Source organism: Podarcis erhardii, assembly GCF_964252035.2.
Source record: "Podarcis erhardii genome assembly, chromosome: 13".
Taxonomy (NCBI): Eukaryota; Metazoa; Chordata; class Lepidosauria; order Squamata; family Lacertidae; genus Podarcis; species Podarcis erhardii.
This window is the reverse complement of record NC_138502.1, coordinates 33598454-33614950: the sequence shown is the minus strand read 5'-3', so window position 1 is coordinate 33614950 and position 16497 is coordinate 33598454. Positions and strand designations below refer to the sequence as shown.

The 16497-nt window shown below is 47.3% G+C and overlaps 2 protein-coding genes across 4 annotated transcripts in view; one reads left to right on the top strand and one right to left on the bottom strand.

Moving 5' to 3' along the window:
* The window catches only part of KAT7 (lysine acetyltransferase 7), a 30549-nt gene extending 26215 nt beyond the window's left edge, over positions 1–4334 (bottom strand). For all 3 annotated transcript variants that reach the window (XM_081837872.1, XM_081837873.1, XM_081837874.1), the window contains exons 1-2: positions 3678–4334; positions 63–210 (exon numbers count right to left, since the gene is read on the bottom strand). In XM_081837872.1, coding sequence (XP_081693998.1) covers positions 63–210; positions 3678–3692 — 163 coding nt within the window. In that variant the 5' untranslated portion in view covers positions 3693–4334. The remainder of the gene's footprint in view (positions 1–62; positions 211–3677) is intronic.
* A 6756-nt stretch (positions 4335–11090) lies between these two features.
* Positions 11091–16497, top strand: part of FAM117A (family with sequence similarity 117 member A) — a 40360-nt gene continuing 34953 nt past the window's right edge. The window contains exon 1 of the mRNA XM_081838050.1: positions 11091–11307. Coding sequence (XP_081694176.1) covers positions 11202–11307 — 106 coding nt within the window. The 5' untranslated portion in view covers positions 11091–11201. The remainder of the gene's footprint in view (positions 11308–16497) is intronic.

Here is a 16497-nt window from a genome sequence, read left to right as displayed (position 1 = left end):
GCTTATTATACAGCTCATGCCATTTAGAATAAGGCTTAAGACCAAACATTCAAACGCTCTACCTTGGGAGCTCTGGCTGAGCCTGGCAGAAGAGCGAGTCACACGCGCAGACTGGCGTGGCGTCCCGTCACTTTCTGAACTGTCTGTATGCTCTGGGTCCGTGGAGAAATCGGAGTCTTCGGTTCCGTCAGAACTGCTGCCAGCGTTCCTCTGAAAGGCCAAAGACTCAGCCACATAAGCAACACGCATCATTTTATCTGGGGTCTACTCCTTGAGGAGCAGCACTAACTAAAACGTTTCAGAAAAATGGATATCGTAAACTAGAAAGCATTGCGCACTGTGCTTGCAGAAATACCAAGCCAAAATAGAAACCTCTTACAACGGATTGGAACAAAACGCTTAGGCTAAAGCACTGATGAATCTCCACACATCCACAAGAATATTTCTCTCTGCGCTCTTGCTGTCCAGACCGTGCATACAGCTATATGTGAGTGCTCATTTAGTATATGGGATTGCAATGGGACACGGTGACGGTACTGATCTCTGATTTCAGTCAAGAGGGATTGCATAGGTCAAACCAAACTCTCCAGAACTTTGTCTAGAAGGCAACAGGAACAATCCCATCAGAAGAAATGAGCTCGGTTGTATGCTGGCCACAACTTCAAAACAGTCTTCAGCATATTGTGCCTGTAGCCCAAGTCTCATGCTTACTCAGTCAACACAATAGGGGAGGATATGGTACAGTGCATTAGCAAGCCTCAAGTGTGCAGGCAATTCTTCTTCCTAGCATAAAGACAAGTGGCGGTAAAGGTTCACCTCCTTGATTTCTGGTGTTAAAAAGACACAGGACTGGACAAAAAGTGGCAACTCCACCCAGTCTGTGTTTACCACAATTTTCACATCACAGGAATCAACACACTCTGAGCAAAAGTCTGTTTTTGCAACTGCCACCAAACAGAGATGAGATCTCAGAACCCAGGGAACAAAAGCTATAGCTGAACAATTCATCCAGGGGCACACAGCAATCCACTTAAGACTGAAAGTTATGCAGCAAGGATGGGAAACCTGTTTCTCTTCAGATGGACTTCAGTGCCCATCAGCCCTGGCCAACACAGCCAACAGTTAGGCAGGATGGAATTTATACTCCAACAACATCTGGAGGGCCACAAGTTCCCAAACCTACTACACAGACTAGCTTTCCTCAAGTCTGAAACAAACATTGTATTTGTAGAAGCAGCTGCTGCTCCTTTTAAATAGCCCGCCTAAAGCCAATAACTTTTTTCCTTTTTTGCCAGCACAATGCATCCTTTACTACACGCATGGCAGCCTATTCTCTACTCTGCAGGAAAGAGTAGCTGAGTTTGGCTCTTGAACTCACAGTCTGCTACTATTGGCATCAATTTTGGACCTGTCACAAAACAATTCTCTTTTTGTAGGATCACGACATTGCAACAGATGAAAGGCCGTTCACCCATCAGCCACTTCCCACACATTCAAGAGTTGCTGCCTGGTTCGGGTAGGGCAGGCAGAAATATAACAGGTGACAGAAATGCAGTGATAGGGAAATCTGTTCTGTTGCTACTTGTAGGGGGTAGGTGGGAAAGGAAGGAAGCTTGTACACAATCCAGGTACACAAGCAGAAAGCACCCCCACCTCACACACAGTTGGTGCAATGTATTCAGTAGTCAGAGCAGGAGCAGACACCAGGTGTGTTGCATAGAGGGGGGGCTGCAGACCAGATGGCTCTACAAGAGACTCAAGCATGTGAGACAAGCCAGCACACTGCAGGGAAAGGCAAACATCTCAATTTGGCTTCCACTGCAGGACTGAACAAGCATAAAGAATAGCCCTCCTCTGACTCACGATTCTTTCAGGACCTTAAGTTTGACCATGAGAGCAAATTCCCCCATCATGCTTTCCAATTTCTATTGTAATTCCTCCCACTTTCTTTTTTTCTTCCTCTGACTCTATTTCCCCACTTGTAGTGATGTGTGTGACACAAGAGGGATACCAGGGAAGGGGGAGAAAATAATCTAGAGTTGCAAGGAATGAGGATTTCATTTATATAGCACTCCAAACAGATATGAAGCTGGGTCTTCGAATGCTGCAGGTGCCATCCCAATTCATTTCTGATTATGACTGGGGCAGTCAACCTTTTTTCTGTTGAGAGCCACATTTACCTGGGGGTAAAATATTGTGGAGCTGTATGGTGGGTGCAGCTGGAGACAAATGTGGTCAGGACCAGAGCCTAAAGTAGGTTATCCTACCCCTTCTCTCTCTCTCTCTCTCTCTCTCCCTCTCCCCATGACTTTCTTTCCCCCAATATTTGTTCCTCCTTTCCACTTGCATGAAATGAGACTATTACTCGTTGCTTTAAGACAATCTGCACAAGTAACAAAACTGGTCTGCTAAATGTTATATTTTGTTGCTGTGAACCTTTAGCAAAACAGGCACTTTTTAATATACAGACTAATGAAATCACTGAACAACCTGGAATGCTGATTCTAAGCAGGTAGGAATTGGGTCAACCCCCATGGTGTATATGCATATGTGTGTCTCATAAAAGAAATACATTTTAAAAAGCAATACGAAGATTGGAACTTTGAGCCTTCCAAACTCCTTGTGAGCAACAACTGCATGTTTAACATGTTGTGGGCTAGAAATCTGCTCTTTTAAGCTAGATCTGTACGGGGTAGCAAAACTTGGTTCTTGTCCAAGTTAAAAGACTCGATGGTTCAAAGACTGCAGCCCAATTCAAGATACAGCTACTACGAAACATGTCCTATTATTAAACCTCTTGGTGAATTGTCATTCACACTGCAGCCTCCCTTCCTTTGTTGCAAGAGACTATGGAAAGTCCTCTAAAAATATGTAAAATTCCTACTCTCCTGAAGTAAAACTATTTCTATCTGTACTTAAAACTAGATAGTTGCAAAAAAAAGCCTTAGATTTGCAGCCAGAATGATCAATCCTTTTATACATGCAGCCCGATTGTAAGAAGATTTACTTATAAAGGAACCCCTACTGAATTCCATGGGCCTTACACCCGAGTAGGCACAAAACTATAGCCATGGCTGCTACCCATCCCCATGGCCCAGTCCATCTTGCTTGCTGTGTTTTGAACCCTCTGTGCCATTTTCCCTCTCCTCCAATCATAACAGCGAGGAGGAGGACCTTTACGCGAACCTGTCCCCCAATGGGAAACGGAGAAAGAAGAGAGGGGCGGGACCCCGTGGACGCCAATTCAGGCCAGAATGCCCGGCCAATCAGCAGCTACTTCAACACCCGCTCCCAAGGCACCTAGCCAAGTATGAAGTCGTTGGGAACAGGAGCAACGGGGGAGGAGGGGAAAAGAAAACCGCGCCAGTAGGAAGTGATAGGGAAAGCAGCCAATGGCATTTCAGCGCCGGAGCCAATGAGCAGCGAAAGGAGGCGGGACACAACAATCACCGAAAGGGTGGAGGGAAACAAATAACCGTTGAGGGTGGGGGCTGCGCTTGACTGATGGCGAAGATGGCCATAGAAGTTGCGGCGGGAGGCAGCGGCGACCAATCAAGACGCGAGATGAAGCAGGGGCTTGAAGGCCTACGTTTTTAACTGGTTTTCGAGCCTGACGGTCTCTGCAGCTAAAGGAGAGGAGACGGGAAAGGGGTTTGGCTCGGTTTGCGCGCTCTCACCTTCCTACGCGACATCCTCGGCGGAGGAGGCGGCGGAGGCAGCGAGGGTGGCTGCGCCCCGGCCGCCGCGTTGGCTCCGGCTGTATCCGTGGTGACTGGCGTGTCTCCGGTTCTCCAGCGCTAGGCCGCGCCGCTTTGTTTTCCCTTTCCCTCCAGCTGCGACCTTTCAGCCGACTCCCTTCACTCTTCCGCCGGGACACACGACGGGGATACACACACCCCCGTCCTGCCTGTCACGTGACGCAGACAAACCTCACCTCACGCCGACGGCGCTCCGCCATCTTGGAGTCGGGATTGGCGCCTCTGAGAACCAGTCGCCGGTGAAGTGCCGCGGCCATCTTGGTTGTGGGCAGCTCCTCCACTCGCTATAGCGGGGGCGGCCATTTTTGAGGTGGGCACCGTTGGTGGTTTCCTGCGCTCGAGGTCGAGCGACTGCAGTGCGGTTCGCACTCGCCCCAATGCTGGATCCGCCATCTTTAGTTAGGGGCCCAGCCTGCGTTTTCGTGGTGGAAAACCCATCTTTAATTTGGGCAACGGAGGCGGTGCTTCCCCTATGTGTAAGGAAAGGGTGCACGATTATCTCTTTCAGTAACCCTTGGGATGTTGGAGAAGTTACAAGGCGCTGAATTACTGAATCTAAGGCTCCATCTCGTTGGTTGATTAATTAATAATAATAATTTATTATTTATACCCCGCCCATCTGGCTGGGCTTACCCAGCCACTCTGGGCGGCTTCCAAAAGAATATTAAAATACATCAAACATTAAAAGCTTCCCCCACCACCACTTTCTGAACACGGCCCAGGAGGAAGGAGCGGAACCACTGTATGACAGTGCCCCTAGCTCCCAGCCCCTCAAGACGGTCCAGAAGGATGTTATGGTCGATGGTATCAAATGCCGCTGAGAGATCCAGCAGAACTAGGAAACAGCTCTCACCTTTGTCCCTAGCCCGCCAGAGAGCATCAACCAGTGCGACCAAGGCAGTTTCAGTCCCATGATGTGGCCTGAATCCCGACTGGAAGGGATCCAAATGGTGGAGTCTACCTCTTCTCGAATCTGAGCGACTTTAAACTTTGCAAAGTCATTGCAGGAGATCATGCGGCCCGTACTGGGCCCTGATGGAGCAGGTGGTTCCGCTAAATTGCAAACCACCTGAAAGAGTCTCCTGCTGCTGTTTTCCGCAGATGCAATAGAGGTGGTGAAGAAAGTCTTCTTCGCTGTCGCTATCGCCACTTGGTAGGCTCGACACTGAGCTCTAACCCGTGTCCGGTCAGATTCAGAATGGGTTATCCGCCACCGGTCTAGCCGTCTCAACCATTGTTACATTGCCCTCAGATCCATGGAAAACCACGGGGCTCTCCGGGCTCCATGCAATCGGAGAGGGTGCTTTGGAGCCAAACAGTCAATAGCCCTGGTTAACTCCACATTCCAGCGGGCCACCAGAGAATCAGCTGAAAGGCCATCAACATGGGATAAAACATCCCCTACCATTCTCTGGAAACCATTTGGATCCATTAAGTGGCGGGGGCGGACCATCTGAATCGGTCCCACCTCCCTGCAGAGGGGAAGGGTCGCAGAGAAGTCCAGTTGCACCAGGAAGTGATCTGACCATTAATTAGGTCGATTAGTCCGTTTAAAACTTCTAAAAAACTTCTGACTAATTGGGCAATGCATTTTTTTTTAAAAAAGAAGTTAATACAGAACATTGGGGGGTGGGGGTGTCGGGTCGTGCAGTTTTCTGAAAAACCTTGCTTTTTACCTTACAGTAAGAGAGAAGTATAGCAGCATGCATAATCTAAACTAAACGATACTGCTTTATTCATATGTCAATTAATCAACTAATACACAAATCATTGTTAAATATGGTGCCTTGTATCATTTATAAAGAACAGGTTTGGCAGGCCCCTACCTGTATGCATGCTTACGCAGAAGGAAGTACCAGTTGTGTTCTGTGGGGCTTACATCTAAGAAGCCTGAATGCAAATCTTTTACTGTAATATGAGCTGTAAGCCTTACTTGAGATTTGTAGCCTAAGCATGTTTGGTTGGAAGTAGCCCCATTAAAGTGGGTTCTCCAACCACCAGGTAGCTATGCGTAGGTCAGTGCTTAATTCTGAGTCCTCATAAAATTGTAGGGTTAGAAGGAACCCTGGGGATAATCTAGTTCTAATCCAACCCCCTGCGACGCAGGAATAAAAAGCTGTCCCATACAGGGATCGAACCTGCAACCTCAATATTATCAGCACCACACTCTTAAGTGTGCTTGCAACTGTAGTCTGATCCTAAACAGCTAGTTATCTTTAAGCACATTCTTTCAGAGAATTCTAGGCACAGTAGTCAGAATTCTCAGCAAATCTTAACAAACTACAGTGCCCAGAATTCCTTGTGCTGGGGGTCAGGAGATGCTTCAAATATAGTGTATATACTGTACGGCTTTATAATCTTTCTGTTCTTTGTCCTCACAGCTACCCTGCAGTTGAGGCTTGTTCCAGGTTCTTTACTTTCAGTTCCTAGTGCCTTATTCATTTCAGAGGTTCAGATGAAGTTCACAGAACCCTTTATGCCCACAGAACATATGCTCTTGAGCCATCCCTACTGTTCCCTGAAATATTGTGCCTTTATTTGCCAACAGAATGTATGCCCCCACAGCTTTGTTTCAGCTCAAGCAGAGACTCCCTGGGAATTTCTCTTGCAATTTCTCAGTAAAGAAGGAGTTAAAGAACTGTGTGTTTAAAACAAGCTTGGGGCCACACCAGTCATCACCATTCATGTCACTCAGATACCCTATGAGATACCCTGTTGGTGCATTTGGCTCAAAACTTCAAATGGGGGGGGGAACCAACCAAACACACAACATTTCTACCCTCATCTTTTTAGCCCCAAATGGGTCCCTGAGGTGATGTCCAGATTTTAAAATCTCATTTTTATTGCAGTTTAAAAAACACGATACATAAACAGTAAAAACAGTGCATAAACAACTGGGTCAGTTTAAAAAGAATTGCCACAGCAGGAGGTTTACAGATTAAAATCAAAGAATAAAAAAAGTCTATGTGGCACTCCTCAGACAGTGGCATAGTAAGTCTGTTTGAGATGCTGTGTGGGTGTAGTCCATGTATCCCATATCCAGGTTTCTGAATGCAGCTAGATTACAGTAACAAGTAATCCAAGCTATCAGTAGCCTATCTTGTCTTAGTGCTACTGATAAATAGCTTACTCATACCCACGGGTGAGCTCCCCACTGTCTTAATTAGGCATGCAACTTATCAGCAAGTTGAATTTATGCCTCTTAAAACATGGAAACTTGTTAAAGCTAGATGCAGACATAAGCAGTTAAAAAATGCAAATGCTAAATTTATGGTGGTTCAACTCCCAAAGGGATCTAAATGCTCCGAGCCTGTTTGGTATGAAAGTGTCGCCCAGCTGGGGGGTGGGATGCGAACGTCAGTGTTCTTGCACTTGGACCATCATGGATGCAATGAGGTTAAATGGCTCAGCTGCACTATAAACCTGAACTGTGCGAGTGGGTGGAGACAGGATATGGTGCAGAAAGGACGTGGGAGGGAGTAGGTCAGCAGTCTAACCATAAAACCAGGATAAGGAATGCATCTTCATCATTATAATATACTCCGGGGCGCTACAAAAAGCAAAGCAGCGGTTTTGGTCCTTAAGACGTAATCCAAAACACTGCTGGGGTAATACCTTTCTTAAGCCAACCAAAATGTCACAAGATAGTGTGGTAAGCTTTCGAGTTCTCCAGAACCCTTCATCAGGGCGACAAAAATGGAGGAAGCTAGTGATAAAGGTTGCAACTGGACTTTCAATTGAGGCTATGATGTGGAGGCTTCAGGTTGTACCAAGGCCTACTAGGAGAGAGAAAAATAAAATGGCTAATTTCTCATTTCTGAAAATACAAAAGCCAAGTGCTGCCCTAGTCTATCTCCTTACCTACAACTGTGTTCTGATAGGCAGAAGCTATCAATCTTCCTTTTATTTGAATTACAATGGAGGTTGTTCCAAAGGCATAAGAACCTAACATAAGAACAATTTGCAAGTGGGTAGCTCCGATGTCCAGATCTAGGACCTACATTTTAAGATGTGTAGCTCCTCTCACACACATGCACACTACAGACATACTAGAACAAGGACTTGGGAGCCTGGTGCCCACCATATGTTGCTGGACTACAACTCCAGTCATCCCTGATATTGGCCATCTTTGCTGGGTCTCCTGGGAGTTGGAGTCCAACAACACCTGGAAGGTCAAAGGTTCCATATTCCAGTATTAGAACCTTGAATTGAGCTGTAAGATGAAGAGGTCTGTAGCACTTAATTTTTGCCTCTACACGAAAGTACAATTCCCAGGATTTGAGGGTGGAGTGGTTTACTCCATAGTAATTCAAACTTGTAGTACAGGCATACGCTGTCCCTTCTCTATCCCATTTTTCTTTCTTTTTTAAACAATTGTTGCAGGACCCACTTTAGGTGAAGGCATTTCTGGGGCTTTAATAAATTGTGCACACTGGTCTTTTGAATATTTACTTGGAAATAAATTGCACTATGTTAAGTGGGACTTACTTCCACATAAAAACAGAGACTTTGGGTTCCTTCAATGTTAAGACATTTGTTAGTTTTTTTAAAGTGCTACAAAATGAAAGTTAGTCTTGCAACAGATCTATTATGGCTGCCCCTCTGTCTTTATTTGGTCAGGACCAGAGACTGAAGTAGGTTTTTATTTTGTTTACTGACAAGCATTAATAGAGTCCAGGGTGGCGGCTTGTAACAGAATAAAACTATAAAAATAAAATAAATGTAAGTCCTGTAAGACATTGAAACAATTTAAAACCGGCTGGTTAGTCACATCTAAGTACATGTGCATAGCAGTCTCAAGGCTTTAGTGTTCATCACACTTGTATGGAAACAAGGCCCATCCATTTCAAAGGAATTTATGTGCAAGTAAATATGCTAGGTGTTGACTCCTCTGGCCCTGTAAAAATGGTTTAAATCTAGTGCTGACCTGTGAATCACTTGGCAAGTCTTTCTTGTATACCGTCTAGCTCTTTATAAACTGGGGGGGGGGGGGCCTAGGCTGTGGAGATCTATCCTGAGGTTCTGTGCAAGGTCGTTGTCTTGCAGAAACAGGAGCACCTGCTGCTACTTTATCCCTGCCTCTTATCTCCTTCAGGCTTCAGGGAGTCTGCTCTAGCTTCTTTAAGAGATAGGCACACCACACCAGCTACTTTGCAGACACTCCAGAGAAGACTAGTAAAGGTAAAAATGCCTTTCAAAATAATAAAGCATAAATAAATATGGAAGGAAGGCAGGTTATTTACATGACTTATTGCACTCCCAGATTTTAGCACAGCTCCTTTAATTTGTTCCTTTGTTTGCTTGGGGATGCAGTTGGAAAACCTCCCCTTGTTTAGGAATTTTGACTTCCTCCTCCTAGTTTACCTATAACAGCAAAATAGTCAGAAAGGAGGCTTTGCCTCATTATGCTTAAGAATGCAGGGAGCGTTCAGACTTCCAAGTAAACTGAGGAGGAAAAAAACGTTCCCCACCTTGACATTTAATTGCTAAACTTCAGAAGCGCTGAACCTCTGCTCCTTAACAGTCCAATATTGCACTCCATCTCATCTAAGTTGACTGCCAAGTGCACTATCTCTTGCACCAGTGCAAGCCAGTTCTTCTCCTAGTCTCCCATCTATTTGCTATTCCACCGTTCACTTCGTATAGGTAAAGGTAAAGGGACCGGTGACCATTAGGTCCAGGCGTGGCCGACTCTGGGGTTGCGGCGCTCATCTCGCTTTACTGGCCGAGGGAGCCAGTGTACAGCTTCCGGGTCATGTGGCCAGCATGACCAAGCCGCTTCTGGCGAACCAGAGCAGCCCACGGAAACACCATTTACCTTCCCGCTGGAGTGGTACCTATTTATCTACTTGCACTTTGACGTGCTTTCAAACTGCTAGGTTGCCAGGAGCAGGGACCGAGCAACGGGAGCTCACCCCGTCGCAGGGATTCAAACCACCGACCTTCTGATCGGCAAGTCCTAGGCTCTGTGGTTTAACCCACAGCGCCACCTGCGTCCCACCTCACTTCGTATACCTGGCACTAATTTTTGGCCTAGTTTCTATCAGTGTTCCTGCAACATCTGTGCTTCCTTGCAAGCTGTGTTTGCCATCTTGTCACATGCCTCGTAGGCCCAGAGAGAGAGAGAGATCATTGGTTACAGGTAGGGCTGTGTTGTCAGGGCCTCTGCATTTAGAGGCTGTTGGTGGGGACAGAGCATGCCAGTGATAGCATATGGGTTAGTGACGTGTGACAAATATCCACGTTCCTTCTTTGTACACGGAAATGAATGTTATGGCTGCTTCTCATGGGGCTGCTAATTCTGTGTTACAAGTCAACGCTTACGAGTTCAAGACCTGAGAGTGGGGATGGAAAACCAAATAACTTTACTACTCCCAAATTCAGATGGATTCCAACTGTTGCTTGGGTGCCCTGGCTATTGAATGGAGTTTTATTCCTTGAGAGCTCTCTCCTCCCCAAATCCTGGAGCAATCCTAGAGGGGGTGCGGCACTCTGAGCACGAAACATTTCTGCTGATTAAGACATGCCCCCAGTGCTAATAACCACCAAACCACGGCTGTACCCAGGATTTATGCATGGGGGGGGGGGGGGAGCAGGACGCCCACCTGTCACCATCCTCTGCCTGGCTCTGTGCAGATCTGGAATGAAATGTCTCAACAACGGTTGTTTTAAATGTCTTTCTTTTGACCCCTTGTGCACTGAAAAATCTGTCAACGTCCTTCTACAATGTGTACTTTTAGTTAAGTGTTTTGATTTACTTTCTTGATATAGGGGGGCAGTTCCTCCCCCGGCTACGCCCATTTCCCACAGGATATAAAAGGTGAATTTAGAAGGAACGCCAGCTGTTTCCTTTCGGGGGTTGGTTTTTTTTTGGGGGGGGGGGAGAGATAAAGTGCTGCTTTGCTCGGTCGAATCGCAGCTTGCATTAAAAAAACCAACAAAAAACCAACCCTGCATTTCCCTCGCTCCCGCCTCTACTTTTGGGGCGCGCGCGCGCACACACACAAAACCCCACCACAACTCTAGAAACCCCCAAGCCGAGCAGCCTTGCATAGGAGCCTTACCAGCACAAGTCTATGAGGACCGTCTTAAGCAAACCTGCAGGAAGAGGAGGAAGAGGTCGCGCGCTGCGTGCAAGAAGCCCGAAGCCTCCCCATTGGCCCTCCGTCCTGTGCACGGCGAGCGGGCAGAGGGGGCGGTTCCGTGGGCGTGGTCTTTTACCGGGGACCCCGCCCAACCCAACTCCCCTGGCCAATGGCCGGCATCCTCCGTGCGGGGTCCCGCCCCTAGCGCGTTGAAAAGGGGACCCCGTGCCAGGGGCGTCCCGCGGGCGGCTCAGTCGCGGCGGCGGAGGCGGCGAGAGAGGGGTTGCGGCCGGGCGCTCGGGAAGCTGCTGGCTCGGCCACCTCGCCCGCGGAGCTTGGAAGGTGGCGGGGTTGGTCCATGGCGGCAGGCACCTCCTCGTGTTGCCGGGGCGGGCTGCAGCCGCTCAGGGCCACCGTCCCCTTCCAGCTGCAGCACCGTCGAGGCGGAGATGGGGGCCGGGCAGGTAACTGGGGGGCGGGGGCGTCCGTTAAACGAGACCTGGCTAGGCCTAACTACGTGGGGGGGGGGGACAGGGTAGGTAGCCGCTTCAGGGGGCAACAGGTTGGGGGCCGTAGGTGGGCAAGCAAGCAAGCAAACAAACAAACAGTGAGGAAGGGAAATAAAACCGGTAAGTTCGAGGTGGGGGGGGGGTAGAAAGAGGGTAGAAAGTGTTTCTGAGGGCTGTTGGGGGGCTGAGCAGCTGGGTGGGGTGCAGTAGAGAGGAGTAGGTAAGGTGGGGGAGCCATGTTGGAGAAAGGGGTGCATGAGGGCAAGTGATGGGTTCGGGGATTGGGGGGGCTGAGAAAGCAATGGATGCAAATTGCTATTAAAATAATGTGCAAAGAAGGCGAGGGGGGGGGGTTTGAGGTACTTTCTGAGGTAGTCGAGCAATTATTAAATTTGTATTCGGCCCTTCATCTGAGGGCGATTGGTCTGTGGAGTTGAAGGGGCGAAGGTTAAGTCGAGGGAGCGCAGGGTATGAACAATGAGGGGACCCCCCTCCCCCCAGTTTACAGCTGACAATAAGCTTATTAAGCACGATTGAGTTCAGGCAATCTGCAGGGACCCAAGTTGCTGGGTTGGAACAGGCAGCAAAAACTCCAGGAGAGATTCTTCCATCAAGAAAATGTAAAGTAATGCATATGGGGATGAAAACAACACATACACCCCTCATAAAATCCTGCCTACATATTATACTGTTGGTGCGTGGCTTGGCTGTGTCCACACCAAAAAGCTCCCTTGAAAAAGGCCTACGCTTCGAGTGTTGGAGAAGGCTAAAACAACACAACGTTGGAGATTAATAGGCTGCAAGTATCATTGTTGCCATATGATGTGGCCACACTTTGGAATGCAGCCAGAGTTGTATTATTTTGAAGGGAAAAAAGAGACGTTGCACAGCTGAAAGAAGGCTCAGAAAAGAGCAGCTTAAAACGAAGTGGATGTGGAGGAAGAAGGTGGGCGGTGCTGTTTTGGGGGGTGGGGGGTTCCCTGGAGCTGCTTGCATTGCAGGCTGGAGCTCCGTTTGTGGCCCGTTAGGATACCTATATGGGAGAAGGTATGAAAATATGTATATACAGTGAAGAAATGGGATGGGTCAAATTTTGGATGGGAGCGTAGAAGAAAAAAAAGGGTCGGCTTCTAGAGGGGGAGCCATAACAGCCTGCTGCAACAAAAACAAGAGTTCTGGCATCTTTTTTTTAGAGGACTAATAATTGATGGAGGTGCTGCAGGTGGAACCAAGCAAGTTCAGGTCTCGGAGGGAATATTTAGTGGCTTTCCTGGGCTGTGAAAATGGAGGCTGCTTGAACAGGTGGGGATTTGTAAAAACATTTGCAAATGGTCTTGGAACAGAGGAAGCTATAGGGCAGGTCAAACAGTGGGTGTGGAAAAGTTAGGCCGAGATCAGTGAAGAGCAGTGGCAGCTGAGGGCTTCTGTGTTGTGAAATGGTGGGAGCAGCAAGCACCTGGGGAGGGATGTGGAAGTAATGGGGGTAGCAGTAGCAGCGTGTTCTGCTACATATTCGGTGTACTTGGCTATGATAAATGGCTAAGGAACATGGTAGGAGCTTAATGTAGGTAGGACAGGAGAAGGATTTATTCTGGGGAAATGGGGGGGGGGCAGGACAGAACATTGACAGAGATGGGGAGTAGTGGTGCCCCATTATAACACTCTTTCCCCTCTCTGCTGCACTTTGATTTCATTTCTATGATATGCTACCACCTCCTTTCTCCAAGGTTTTTTCTTTGGGGGGGGCGGGGGAGGCAACTGTATCTGGGTCATCTTGATTTAGCACCAGCCAGTTCGTGGCCAATCTTCCTTTGCAGACAAAATGGTTAGCCTATTCAGGTGATTCTGTACATAACAGCAAAAAGCAGGAGCTAAAGCTGTCGGCGCATTTGTATGATGGATTGATCAGAAGTTGGAAACAGAGATAAGGATGTGCCTGTGGCAACCTCAGTCTCTTGCTGTTCCCCTCCTCTAAATTCTTCTCTAGGGCGTATAGACGCTGTGTATTTGTGCTTTGGGAAGCTGGGCTTCTCTTATTCTGTGGGGAGGTTGGCTTGGCTTACTGATGTTCCTTTACTTCTCTTGTGGTTTGCTTGACTTACTGTTTTAAAGAATAGAAAGCCATGCCTGTTTAATCTTAGGGTGAGTACCTAGTGCCAGATCATATGTACCTGTTGCAGTTCATATGTACCTAGCACCTTATGCAAGCTCCCATAAAGGAGGAGACTGAACTGTGAAAATAAAGCATTAACAGTTGTTCGTTCAGATTGTATTCTTGTAGGAATATATGTGTTTTTCCAGGCCTATCCCAAAGAGTACGCCAGAACACTTCATAGTGTTGTTTTTTATAAGTTGAGGAAACAGTGCATTTTGAGTGAAGTCTTTTCACCTCTGCACATTTTAGTCTTAGAATCTGTTGCTCAGCTTGCTGGCAAAGGAGTGAAGTTCTTTCAGGGAGCTCTGGTTTGATCTAGTAGCTGAGGCTCTGCAAGGCTGTATTAGCTGTCACATCAAACCATTGATCCAGCTTTTGGATGCTTTTTTTTAAAACTTTGCAGTTATCTCTAGCAGTAAGACATGTCAGTGAAGGTGGATCTGATCACAACAGAGCCGCCTTTTGACCAGTTTGGTGGATGTGCATCTTATTGGAGAAACTGCTAAACTCTTTATTTACCACTTAATTGGTGGGGTTTTGTTTTATGATGTTGGGGGGAATTAACACTGGGCTGCTAGCTTATAGAAGCCTGTCTATTCTTGCTCCATGTGCAGCTTATGACAACTTACTAAACACTCCCAGGCAGCACACAGCAAGTCAGGATGCTCTGAGGTTGGCAGCTGTCCCATCATTAGTTGACAAATGCATTATTTTCAGTTGCCAAAGACAGAACCATAATGAAATCAGTAGAGTGCAATGTTATGGCCAGACTCCATAAGAAATTGCCCCAATTTTTGGCCTAGCTGCTCTTCATTAAAGGTGTACCTTTATATCTATTTTATTAGTGTATTGATGCCAATGTTTTCCTTTGAAAATATTGAAACCCATCCTAATAAGATGTTTGATTAATAAAAAAAGGATTGCATTCTTCCATTTCCCCTTTTGAAAGGAGCATATCTTTTTTACTTTGTGAATCACCTAAAGGAGCTAATGGTGAGATCTGAACTGAAGGAATTCAATCCCAGTGTTAAAAAGTAAGGCTGTGTGTGCTGTGGGACAAGACTGAATAACTCCTTAGTGCCTTATTTTGAGCAGCTGACACACATCACAGCCATGTTCTCTCTGTCCTAGCAAGGGGGTGTTCTGTAAAAACACCCTCTGTTCCCTAGTAATTCCTTTCAGACCCTGCACTACACACATAGAGAAACTCTTCCTAGAGAGAAAGTATTTTCCCCTCTGGTGGACAAAGGCATCCTGGGGACCCTCATGTAACAACATTCCTATCAGCAAAATGGCTGGAGTTCAGGGCATGTGTTTGCCAGCTCAAAGGGGAATACAGAAGTGTAGATTTCACTTGTGTTTTGTGTACATAATACAAGCTGAGTGTGTTCAAATAAGGAACCGAGAGCTCAGGGTCAGATGATGCTTGATGCCAGGAGATTTGAGTGTTTGCACCCAGATCTGCAGAAACCCACAAAAGCGGGGCGGGGGGGGGGGGAGAGAGGTTACTACTTGAGAAGCAAAAAGGATATGCAGTGGAGATATTGCATTCCTGCTTTGCTCTTTAAATTGCCCCCCTCCCACGCACATGCACGTTTCTGCAAGATCGTGGCAGATCCAAGTTTAAACACACGCCTGCTTCTGTTTTCTATTACCAGCGCAACAAATGGAAAACGGAGAATTGCTCCAGAGATCCCACAAGGCATTAGCAGCGTTGTAAGATTTAGATCCCCTCAAGGCTGCTTATCAAAATTAGGAGGCTGGGAAATGCCATCTATTTTCAGTGAGACCTGATCCCTTAGATCCCATTTTCTCTTTCATTATCCAGTTCCGACTCTGGTACTAGTTAGGACCGAGGTGTGTTTTTTGTGTTCCGTTTTTTTAAAAAAATACTACCTGGTAACAGAGGGCCTTGACAAATGACTCCCATTTGCAGAAAGTAGTTATTGCCGTGCCAGGGAAAGTACACGCAGTGCCTTAGAGGCATGCGAATTTATATTTCAGGCTGAGTGGGTAGAATGAAAGGAATACAAGATGGCAAGGCAGGTAATAGGCTCACATGCAGAGGTGGTTGGGTTCCCCCCCCAAAAAAAGGAGTTCTCAGCCTGCTTTGCATAGGATGTGTGCTCTCATGGCACCTGGGCAGAGGTGGTGGATGGAGCAGAATTAATATCAAAAATCTTCCCTGTGGTGGTGAATACAGTGGGCACAGCCTGTGCTTTTTCTTTCTCTTTGGGGCAAAAGGAAGTGGGCATGAGAAAAATCCCCTTGACATCCGCCACCAAGCTGCTTTGCCACCACCCTGCCTTCCTCAGCTTTAGGGAGCCTGCGGTGGGTGGTTACAGAGAAAGCACATTCACCCTGCAGCCCCTTGTGCCACAGCTCCTGCGGAAATGATGAGCTAGCTCTGAGCTCAGCATTTTGCCTCCTTGGTTACACACGTGTTGGGTGACACAGTTCAGCCTTGCACACTATGTGAAAACGATGCTTCCGGCTTCTGTTCAAACTGGCAGCTAGCCCCCAATCCTGGTGCTCGCACAACCCTGGCAACAGGCCCAGAAGCACTAAAATCTTGTAAGGTTGTGGTGGTAGTGGTTATTTCCCCTTGGAGATGGTTGGCAGTGGAATCGTGGGAGGATTATCACCAGTGTTGCAACCAGTGTTTGCTTAAGGTGCCAAATGGCTCCTTAAACCAGGGTTACAGTCGCCAGAATGGAATGTCTAGTTGCAATTTTGGGGGTCAGGCGGCTCGAAAATCATATTTTTCAATATGGCTCTTTGGCGCCTGGAATTCTGATTGTGCAGACAAAATATAGCAGAATTCTTCTACAGGGTGTGCTGCTAGTGTGTGAAAACAGTCACGATCCAAGGATCCTTTGGCATGCGCCTCCATATGGTGGAGACGTCGGGCACCATCCTGGCACCCGGGCATCTTCACTTGGCCTCAAGTGGCTGATCGGCAGGTGCAAAATGCACCTGGTAAATTTCAA